Source organism: Symphodus melops, assembly GCF_947650265.1.
Source record: "Symphodus melops genome assembly, chromosome: 1".
Lineage (NCBI taxonomy): Eukaryota > Metazoa > Chordata > Actinopteri > Labriformes > Labridae > Symphodus > Symphodus melops.
In genome coordinates this window covers 47385741-47397415 of record NC_136691.1, presented here as the reverse complement: position 1 = coordinate 47397415, position 11675 = coordinate 47385741, and the positions used below count along the sequence as shown (strand labels likewise).

At 37.4% G+C, this 11675-nt stretch overlaps 1 protein-coding gene across 1 annotated transcript; it reads right to left on the bottom strand.

Moving 5' to 3' along the window:
• Nucleotides 1-1973: 1973 nt before the first annotated feature.
• naaladl1 (N-acetylated alpha-linked acidic dipeptidase like 1) lies at nucleotides 1974-11157 on the bottom strand. The gene is made up of 19 exons (XM_079368758.1): nucleotides 10857-11157; nucleotides 10389-10561; nucleotides 9702-9823; nucleotides 8614-8733; nucleotides 8138-8330; nucleotides 7821-7914; nucleotides 7633-7737; nucleotides 6906-6991; nucleotides 6698-6817; nucleotides 6528-6613; nucleotides 6225-6288; nucleotides 5795-5862; nucleotides 5584-5675; nucleotides 5127-5220; nucleotides 4419-4500; nucleotides 3918-4091; nucleotides 3548-3635; nucleotides 3353-3445; nucleotides 1974-2323 (listed from the first exon to the last, which is right to left on the bottom strand). The coding sequence occupies exons 1-19, from the start codon at nucleotides 11048-11050 to the stop codon at nucleotides 2146-2148; spliced, it is 2226 nt and encodes a 741-aa protein (XP_079224884.1). The 5' UTR covers nucleotides 11051-11157; the 3' UTR covers nucleotides 1974-2145.
• Nucleotides 11158-11675: the final 518 nt, after the last annotated feature.

Below are 11675 nucleotides of genomic sequence, written 5' to 3'. Positions count from 1 at the left end.
GCTGTAGTAGATTTTAATTTATGTTTTCGCAAATGTCTTAAAAAGCAATATGCTGCACAAAGTAGAGTGTGTTTTTGTCAGCCGGACGAGCTTTCTCTTTGGAGTGGGGAATGGAGAAAGCGAAGAACTGAGAGTAAGGGCAGGAATGGGAGGGAGGGGGGAGGGGATATTGATGGGTGAGGGGAGGGTGGTGGGGTATTTAATATTGGGGAAAAAGTCTATGTATATTTAAAAGAATAAACCCTGTGACTGGCGAGTAGCACTTGTTTAATGTTTTTTGTTTAAAAGTCTTAACCTACTACTATTTAAGGTGTTGTCCATATATTTATACTTGGTTTACTATATTGAATCATTGTGAAAACATTTAAAAACATTTTAAAGATGCCTCAAGGGTTAAGTGAGGGACAACAAACAGCACTGAGTTCACACTTGACGTGCAATATCCACAATCAGCTGACAACTCCATCTAATTGATGGTCTAAGAGGACGAATCTTTTTAAAGATGAAATGTTTCTGACATGCTGGTTTAAACAGCTGCATGGATGGAAATCAAACTGAATCTCTGTGGTTTCAATGCTTTATGTAGACAATTACATGGCTAATCGTAGTCTGCCTGACCCAGCTTGCAGGCGTAACCTCTTTTTCTGCATAGGCCTACAGCAGTTTGTGTGACTAATTCACCTCTAGCACATCTCTAAAGCTCTAAGGTGTTTTTTGTTGCCTTATTCGATTCTCAAATCTTCCAATCCACACAAATCTCACGTCATATCTATATCAGTTTACGCTATTTAAGAATAGCCAGGAGCATATCCTTTTTAAGCAAGAAAAGTAAAAAAAATAGATGAACCCATTCACCCATCTCATCCACAAACCCACACACAGACTGTTATTCATTTACACACCGAGTTCGACTTCTGCAGCAGCTCGTCTGGGTTTGACAGACTCAATAGACTTTAACCAGGATAGAAACAGCAGTCCTGTATCTACACCAGTGCCCAAACAGGAAGGAGAGCTGATGCATTACAGTTGCTGATTTTCAGCTGGCCGTGGAATACAGCTGGAAATTAGCCTCAAAGGCTAAAACTGCTCATTTTATTGTAAAAGGGGACTGACTGTCCACGAAATAGTAAACTAAAGTAAACCGGGTACACATTTTCCTGCTGCCTCTTTCTTTCCAACCCTCTCTAACGTGTTCATTGCACAATTCTATTTAAAGGCAGAACTGAATTATCCGAGGCATTATCCTGACGTGGATCTGGGAAATTGATCATCTTTCCAGAAAGACTGAGTTTGTTGAAACTGGCCATTAGACTGTCTCAAAGCATTTTCTGACCCCTGGTGGCAGCAGTAAGCATTATCCAGACCTGACAGCAGGGTGCAACAGACTGCATTTAAGGCCCATTAGATCACATGGTTGATTAAAGAAAAACTACCTTGGATTATCAAATATAAACTTTTTTTTTCATCTGCAGGGTAGTGATGATTAAGTATTTTTGTAGCTCTGGTAATCATCTCATGTTGCTTAGATAACTCACATATTGAAGTATTGTTTACTTTATTTAACTGTCGTTGCAACAGTCTTTCTGACTTAAACTTCTTATTTTGTATGCCATTAAATTGAACAACTTTACCAACGGATGGCCTCAATATAGGACTTCTGGAAAGCAAACTGTCAATTTAGAATTTTCTACATAGGCTTTGCATTGTGAGTCTACTTTCCTCATTCCCAGATGGTCGGCTCAGGGTTGCAACTGTTTAATGCTTCCTTCAGATGAAATGGCTTTAAAGTCGCATACAAATGTCACAATAAAAAAGTTACACATCATAATTCCCTATTCATTGTGACTCATTTTGAGAGATTACTGATTTGACAAAGAAAGAATCAAAAGCCTGTTATTTGTTTATTAAAGATGTACATTTAAAAGAAGAGTCAGTAGAAATGTTTGTTGTAGCTTTTAAACACAGTGGCGGTGTGAAGACTTCATTCATGAAAGTGTTTGGTGGAGGAGCTTTAATCATTGATCCCTCTCACTTAAAATCATCCATAAAAGTCCCATCATTGACTAACTGGGTCTCATGGGCTGGAAGTCCCTGTGTTTCAATAAGAAATAATCCCTGAGCCCATTTTTCTCTCCTTGTCCTCCACTATATTACATCCACCAGTGTGTTGGCGGCGCCCTCAATGGCCTGGCTCAGAACTGACAGGTGGTAGTGCACTTTTTCCCAGTCTCTGGATTGTCCTGATGACTCAGCTTTGGCAAAAGCATCGGCAAGGCCAGGAAAGGTTTGCTTTCCAGCACTGCTTGAAGCCCAGATTACATGCCTGTGAATCAAATGGGAAACAAAGATAGATTAATCAAAAATAGGCTGAAATTTTACAAGCAAAAATACATCATCTATATCGTTCACTTATATATTTGACTGTTCTTACAGCTCTGTGAGGCTGTCCTTCAGTAAAGCAGTGCTTGAAAAAACATTTGTACCAGCAGGATAACATGCTAACAATTTCATGCTAATTTTGTAATGCCGATATAACCCTCACTTTATTCATCCTTCTGTTAGCATGAAGCATCATATATTTCTATAAAAATGTCTTTCATAAAAAAAAGTAGATCTTTCGGTAAAGAGAACATTTCTGAAAATATTTTGTTATAAGCCATTTACACAGTGGCTATTTTACTCTGATGTCACGCTATGGAGGAAAGCTCAAACCTTATGTCCTACTCCTGGGTTTTAAAGCAATGCAAATAGAGACTCTGTCGAATCATCCCCTTTTTGAATCACTATGACTTTATGTAAATTATTTTGGGACAAGTTTTGGGAGAGTGAAAATTATCCAAAAATAATTTCAGGTAGGATATAAACTCCTAGCTAACATTACATTAGCTAGGATCAGGAATACCTGATTTTGTTATTGTAGTAATACAACAAGTAATATCAATATCATAATCATGTTAGCCTTTATGGTAGGTCTATAGCCACCATAAAGGCCTACCACAAAAGACAAGATACGAAAATTTCACAATATTACCACACCAATGACCAAGCATAGTTCTTGAGATAGGCATCTTCGACAGCTGAGATTGATAGGGAAATCTTTCGTTCAGCATTTTTTGGATATAAATCTCAGTTTAGGACATGATTGCCTGTAACAATTAAAGGATAGTGATACCAAGGTGGTCCCTATTCCTTTCAGAAATAGCATTGATCAACCTCATGGTGACATGAGAAGAAGTCAAAGAACAGCTAAAATTAGCAGTTGCACAACTGCAAAACTTTTCAACACTCTTTTTTCCTTGTAGTGCCATGTCTTCATAACAAACTGCATACATTAGCACGCTTCATGACATACCTGTATGCATATTTATCTGGAAATGCAAGAGGGTTCAAGAAAGCTCGGTCCATCAGCATGAGCTGGTCGTTAATCCTTCTGACTTTCAGTGGTCTGAGGATGAGAGAGATAAAGAAAGACAAGGGTTATTCATTGCATTTAGTTCACATAGAAAAGCCATTACAATGTGTTGGTACGCCATGTCTGTGCTCTTACGTTTCATTTGCCAGGTCAGAGGTTTGAATCACCTGATCCAAATGAGATGCTGCATTCGTAAAGCTTTCCACTGCACGTTGCAGTGGTTCTGAAACAAGAAACAAATCCGCCATACATAAACATTTTTACCTATCAATTCTTGTCTGACTGCTAACATTCTACTGTTGTTTGTATTGCTCTTTAGTCCAGCCTGGAGATGTTTTTAGCATCATCACTTCAAGGTGTTCATGTTACAAGGATGGTTCAATGCAGGTGTTGTACGGTCCGACCATTTTAAGTATAGAAGTAAGTCAAGTTATTTATCCAGCTGCCTTTACCCAGAATGGATGCACATGTGTTTAAACTATGAAAATATCTTTCCTGTGCTTACCCATGTTAATATTTTTAGCTTGCAGTTGGGTCTTATATAGACTCAATGCTGTATTGAGGTAGGCCTTCAGGACCTCAGAGTAGTCACTGCAGATGAAGGGTAATACCAGGCTGTCAGCCAGTCGGATCAGGATGTTTCCTGCCGTCCTGGCAACGGCCTGGTGACTGGTAAACCCTGAAAGAAAGAAGTGGTACGATGAGAACTAGATAGACAGACAGACAGACAGACAGACAGACAGACAGACAGACAGACAGACAGACAGACAGACAGACAGACAGACAGACAGACAGATAGATAGACAGACAGACAGACAGACAGACAGACAGACAGACAGACAGACAGACAGACAGACAGACAGACAGACAGACAGACAGACAGACAGACAGACAGACAGACAGACAGACAGACAGACAGATAGATAGATAGATAGATAGATAGATAGATAGATAGATAGATAGATAGATAGATAGATAGATAGATAGATAGATAGAGATTTCTCACCCGGATCAATGAACTTTGAGGCATAGTCGAAGGTGTCATATGCTGTGTGGTAAGCAGGATAAATCCGAGCATTTGTTTTACTCTGTAGGAATAAAATACAATCATGATATGAGTTACATTACTAATTAAATAAGTTATACTTAAACATGTTCACACCATTGACTGCATAAAGGGAGCAAGCATACAGTAGTTTCTTAGATTCAAATGTGACCATCTGTTACCAGATGGGAAACAAAAGCAACTTTTCTTTCATATTAATACCTGAGTAGAGAGTCTCATAATGAGTATATTGTCCTAATTGCTAATTTCAAATTTTGCTTTCCTTGTTTATACTTCTGTTTTCAAAATATGTAAAAAAATAAATAAAAAAAAAGCAGATGGAAACACCATAATGTAATACAAATGTTGACATAGCCATGAGTGTGTCACTATGTCCAATTCCTATAAACGGTCTATGATGCAAAAGTAAGCAATGCAGCAAAACTGCAAAGGGCATGTCTTTGACCAAATGAAAATTACAGAAGAAGGATTAACAAACAAAGCTTCATTTAAGACCACTGAGGATATTTTCCGCATTTGCAGCTACCTCATTAGCATGCTGATCCTTGATTCTTTGGTGTAAACATTCAAGTGAATTACAGGTAAAGGACCTGTGAAATCAGAAGACAAATATCTATCACAGTGAAAGGCAGCAGACTTCTTTCATACCCTGTCGTATGTGTATGACATATCTATGGAAGTGATTCCCAGGTAATGGACAAAGGCAGCATAGTCACTCCCTGCTCCTGTCAGGTATCCCATCCTGTCAAATAAGAAAGAAAATAAAGGGAGTCTTTTTTTGGAAGTATCACAACAATGAGTTTTACATTTGGAAGCATACACTACAATGCAAATCAACACCAAAAACAAAGGATAACTACATGGTAATCCTGAAAAAGATAAGTCCTAGAATGTCCACGTTCTACTTCTATGAAGAGCAGCAAAAGTTGTTCAGCCTGTTTCTGTTGTTACTTGGCTCTTTTAAAGAGGCACAAACATAAGATTCATAAAGCCATACTAAAGCTATACTCAAAAATAGGCTGACAACAAATGAGATGTACCAGAGACCATGGTCAATTATCTCCCAAGATGCATTAAAAAAGGGGACAGTATAGTAGTTTATTACTTGGGAATGACTTTGTTTTCTTGGTTTGTCCGATTGGAATACTTGATCCAGTTGTCGTATACAGACGAGGAGACACTCCCAGGTGCGCTGACCTGGAGAACAAATAGTTTCATGTGGCAGTATCAGGATGGTTTAAAGACAACATTTTTTGTTACAGCACAGCAGAGACCCATTTCAATAGACACAAGTTTTTTTATTTAAAAGAGTTCACCTGTTTCGCGGCTCTAAAGATGACATTCTCCACTGATGGCATCCCCGAGGCTCTGAGTGTTGCATTGGCTAAAAGGGACAGGAAATAGGATTATTTGGGATTAGAGTGACACAATAAACAGGTAAATACTCCAGCTCCAACTACTCCAACTACAGCTTCCACCTGAGATGAGTCAGCCAAACATGTAATTATAATGCAAACAGACTGTTCTTTCATGCATTGTATCTAAATAGTCAATACAGATTAATCATATTGGATTACTTTTAGCTCCAACTCCTGGTGGTTGAAAAGTCATCACAATCTTTCGATCACAACGTTTTGCTAATCTAACATTTTTGTGATGAATGTCTGTTACTTTCAGTGTGTTGTTGGGCTAAATGTGAGACATTATTATAAACTTTTGACAATTGGTAAAAGGAGAGCTTCTTACCAAAGACAGCTATATCAACATTGATGTACGCAATGGTGCGTTCACTCAGTTTTGTGAAGTATTGCTGAGGAAAAAAAGAGAAAATATGTTTTTCACTTGAAGTTTATGAGAACTACTTAAAAATTAAAAATCTATTTGAAGCCTATCTATTTCTTATATAAAATGTGTTTGTTAACGGCATTTTAATACAGTAGAAGTGTGTGTTCTGTTGCTCATGATTCAATATTTCAATTTCCATCAGCTAAGAATGACATGTTTCATATTTTACAAACACATCTTGTCTTGTAGATTCATTGCAATCACCTCTGTGTATTCTGCAGACCCAATAAGGCCAAACTCCTCCGCTCCCCAGCTTCCAAAGATAATAGACCTGCGAGGCCTCCATTTTCCTGCCACAGAGAGATAAACAGAAATTAACTCTAAATCCAGCGCAATTAACTAAATAATTCACTAACTAGGACTGTCCTCCTCACCCTGCTTCACCATCTGGCCCAGCACTCTTGTCAATTCCAACATGACTGACGTCCCGCTGCTGGGGTCGATGGCACCATGAACCCAACTGTCCCTGTGGTTCCCATAGATCACATACCTGTCTGAGCACAAATACAGAGAGCCACAAAGCAATCAAAACCTGAAAAAAACTGCTGAAATCTGAGGGCAGATTTGGACTCTGTGTCTCACCTGGCTCTACACTCCCTCTGATAATGCCCATCACATTGGAGGAGTTCTTCAGTTCTCCATAGTTGAAGATATCCAGTTTCACATCACTGGAACAGAAATTAATCTTCAGAAGCAACAAGACAGAGAGACATGTAGACTTCAAAGTGCAATATTATTGCTTTATCTCTATCAGGAGGTATTCAGACATTTTTTAATTTTACACTCAAGATGTAAAAATTCTGAAGATTACCGCAATGGAAGATAAACAGTAAATAATATGTTTAATTTATTCAAATAAAATTACATATACATTTTTTTTGGAGCAAGGCTACACCATTGAAATAAGATAAAAAGTTATTAATAAAATATAGGAAACAAAAAAAATGTTGAACAGCTAAAACTTTATTTTGTTATATCTGAAGAAGGTTAGAAAAGTAAATATGCATGTGGTCCAATAGGACATTTACTGTAAATGTAACGTCAGTGCAGCATATAACTTAAGTATATTTTCAATGACATAGAATTAGAAAACTTTTCTGAATCCTCACTTATATCTTTTGGGACTCGAACAAAACAATTCATTTATGAGTCTTTCTCTTTACCTGGGGAGTGTCGTTCGTGCATTTGTGCGATCTCATCTCATTTGAAAAGAGGGTCATAGAACTGGAACCGTTAATGTTCAAAAAAAGATCTTACTAGTTAGGATGAGAATTCATCTAATGAATACACTTGTCTTGTACTTTCCTACCTGGCATTAAAATGTGATGTATTTCTGAACCCTGGACCTCCAAAGTTGTATGTACAGTTGAATCCTCCCTGCCATGTCATGGGTGCTGCTTCTCCACCAAGCTCACTAGAAAAACATGTACGAGTGAATTCTTAAACAACAATTTTAGGCCAAATCAATTCAACAAGCAGATTTGTTTGTTCACAAACCACATAAGTATGAAGGCATCCTCAAATCCGATTGGTTGAATTGGAATAGGAGGAAGCCCTGTAATGTCCTTAACTGGAATTCTGTAGGTATCCTCTGAAATAAGAAATAACATTTTAAAAATATAAGACTTTGTAGTATATATTTATTTCAAAGTATATCTAACCAGGACACACCTCTTTACAAGAGTGCCCCAACAAAGACAGTCAGCAGCACAATTGAACAAAGTAACAGACATAAATCACATACATTTCATTTGTATATTTGTAACTTTATGACGTGCACTTTGTCAACTATAATTACACATTTTACCGCTGACCTTTAGCTGCCAGGTAGGGTGTGAGTAAGTCTCCATAGTGAGTGTTAAAGGAACCTCTCTCCACACCAGAGGGCGGCAGATACCAGGAGTGCGGATAAGTCTCATTTATATCAGACATGAGACCATCATTGATGTCCAGAGGGTCTGTGTAAACGAGCACACCAACCACACCAAAGGGTGCTGCATTGATGGCCTGGAAGAGACACAAAAGACTTTTTTATGTTAACGTCTCCTCTTCAGAACCTTTTTAATTCACACATTATGCCTTTCAATATTTGTTTTTGACAGAAAGTCTTCCAATTAAAAAAAACCCCTTAATACAATAATAGGTAGCAAATAATCACACAGCAATCCTTTTCAGGCCATTTGCTGTTTTGTGCACACAGAGAATTATCGATTAAAACAATTATACAATTTGAATCTCTTTTTCAAATTTAACATTTTTATAATTAACGAAGAATCAATAACAAAGACACCTTAGCAGCTCTTCCTGCTCCACCATATCTGGTGATAGCGATGGTTCCCCTGAGGTCCAGTGTCTTATTCAGCTCCTGGTAGTCACTTAGTTTCCCCTGGTTGGCATACACCAATTTCCCCTGAAACCAGCAGAAAAAGTAATCAGTGATTAAGGGACAATGAAGGTAATAATGAAGTTTTCCACAGAATACATGGGGTGTTTTTGTGCAACATAATTGCAGAAGAAAGGTTAACAATACACAAAATCCCTTACGGGGACAATACATCGCATAATTTTTTTAATTTCCCTGCTAGGACCTTAAGATGCCCAGGACACACTATAATGATATGTGCATCAAACACAGACAATCAAACACAGAGACTTCAACAATTAACAGAGACATGACGTTTCTCTGCCCCTGTAAGACAGGGTCAAAAGTTGTGTCAGATAAGCTGCAGTATGACACAGAGATATGACAATCATGTGATTTTTAGTGTCACTGACTGACTTTCCAGTTAGTATGCTTCTTTAGAGTGGTGCTCCCATAAAAAGGCTTCTCCTTAAATCTATCCATCCATGTATAATAAAAGACTAAAGGTTTGACTGTGTTCTCGCTTCTGTACGGATATTTAATTTAATGGCATTCAAGATTAATAATTCTGTGTATTTGTCATTTTCTTAATATATCTGCACACATGAGGAAAAGAAGATGAAATGCTTTTCTTCCAGCCCGGAGCAGTGTGAGATACGTAAAAGAAAATGGGACATATAGACATTTACATATACCAAAAAAATCTACTAAGGAATAAAATCACTACTTAAAGTACAATAAATTATGCATAATAAAAATACATTACCTTTAGACAAAAAAAAAGACTTGAATCAAAACAGGGCAGTATACAGTTAGCTCCACCCGTTGAAGTAAATTGTAAGTTTGGATTGTAGAACAAAGATTGTCAACTTATTTCTGTCCAAACAATTATTCTGCTTGTTCCTATAAAAAAAAGACTATAACAAATCCACTAAAGACCCATGCAGGGAATGGTTTAGGCATCTTGAAGAGATATTTAGAGAGTGTTTAAGATCTGTATTGAGGGTTTTTTTTACCTTTACATTACCAGCAGGGGAGTATGCTGCATATGGCTGAACCACCTCAGGATCATCTTGGTCTGGGGTGTAACTCTTCTCTTTTTCTCTGATGGTGTGCAGCACAGTTTCAGATGGGTTCACTGAAATCAAACATCTAGTCACAATTCTGCTTGTGCATCAGTGAAAGGTCAATAATTGCACAAAAACATCCAACAACCATCTTTGACAATTGTAAAGAAAGATTAGTTACAGTTTGCTTCATAAACTGGATTGAAAAATAACTGACTGAAAAAAGTGGGTTTTGAAGAAACGTGATAAAAATGTGGTCAAAATGTAACACTTTTTAAATGAGCTGAGGACTTCAACCTACTGGGATAGTCATATCACTTTAACTGCAGCTTTTAAACAGATAAGATAAGATACCTTTATTGTCAATGTTCAAGTACAACGAAATACTACTGGAGCAAGCCTCTATATGCCTAATATCAAAAATATACAAAATAATAAAACCAAATTTACAAATAAGAATAGGGATAAATAATGCAATGATACACTATGCAATGAAATACACAAATGGTTGAAAAGTGACATGTGCTGGATAAATATATTGCACTTAGTTGTGGGTATTTCATTTGGGGGATGATGATCTCTGACAACCTTCTGTCATGTCATAAAAAGATAATAAAGAATCAAGGTGTAACTCACCTACAGTGACCTTGTTTGGGTTCTTCTGGTTAGGAAATGACAGGTACACCTTGTATTCCTCTCTCCAGGCATCATCTAAACCTGTTTTGGGGTCCTGCCATCTTTTCAGCATGTACTGCACAGTCTGCTCGTCTCCAGCTGTGGTGGCCATGTGGGGCACTTTGGTCAGCTCCCTGTATAGGATGATTGGTACAAGTTTGATGCAGATATGTTTCTAATATTTTACTGGCTTAGACCTAAAACAAGTTACCAAAGTAGGGTTATAAAACCCACACACTTCAATGGTCTTGTTTGTTTTTAAGAAAATCACAAATATGTTACGATGGATATAGACGGACTCTCTCTAAAATGTCCTGTTTAGACGCTCTTCTCTCACATACAGTATGTTAAATCCTTTGAACAAAAATGACAACCTCATAAAATAATAAGTGCCAAACAAAACCCAATTTTAGTCGTTCATAAACTCACCGGAGGTTCTCCTGAATCTGAATGTTGTCCACCTCAGACAGGAACATCTCGATAAAACTCTCATCCACATCCTTTACTACATCTTTTACCCAGGATGGTGCAGAGCTCTTTACGATACCATAGTTTCCAATAAGAATCCCCACAGTGAATATGACCGCTCCACACACAATCCCAATCAACACCTGCTTCAACATTCTCTTCTGTGGTATTAAACTCTGCTGAAAAATTCGGCCACCTTTCCCTGTCACTTGAAGTTGCCCCTGACAGGGAGGATCCTCCACTTATACTGGTGTTACTTATGTGAGAGATTCTGAAATACTGGCTGTAAAAGTAAAGCTGCAGCTCCCAGGACAAATAGAGAAAGTCACTTGGAAGTTTACTAATTAATTTTTGTAGATGGGGTGGACTTTGTCCCTGTTTGTATGATTTTGAGGGAGGCTGTCAATGTATTTTCAATGTCAGCGCTCATTCTCTGTGATTTTGCTACTATATTTTTGGACTACATTTTATACTTTGTCTCTAGAATGTGACAATAATTCCAAAACAAAATAAACGTAGAAGAAATAAAAATAAACAATTAAAAAAAAAGCTTTCATTTGAAACATGGTCTTTTTTAAGGATAAAATGCAAAGTCTTTTGTAATAGTTTCCTTTTTAATGTGTGAAACATTGCCTTGAAAGAATGAAAACTGATATTGTCTGACTTTTGTTAACAGCAAACAAATCTTTGCACTTTGACTTTCCTTCCTGTTTTTTTTCCAGGATATTCTTAATTTTCTTCTTTTTTTTTAACTCCAACTTTATTGAAAATTTCAACATA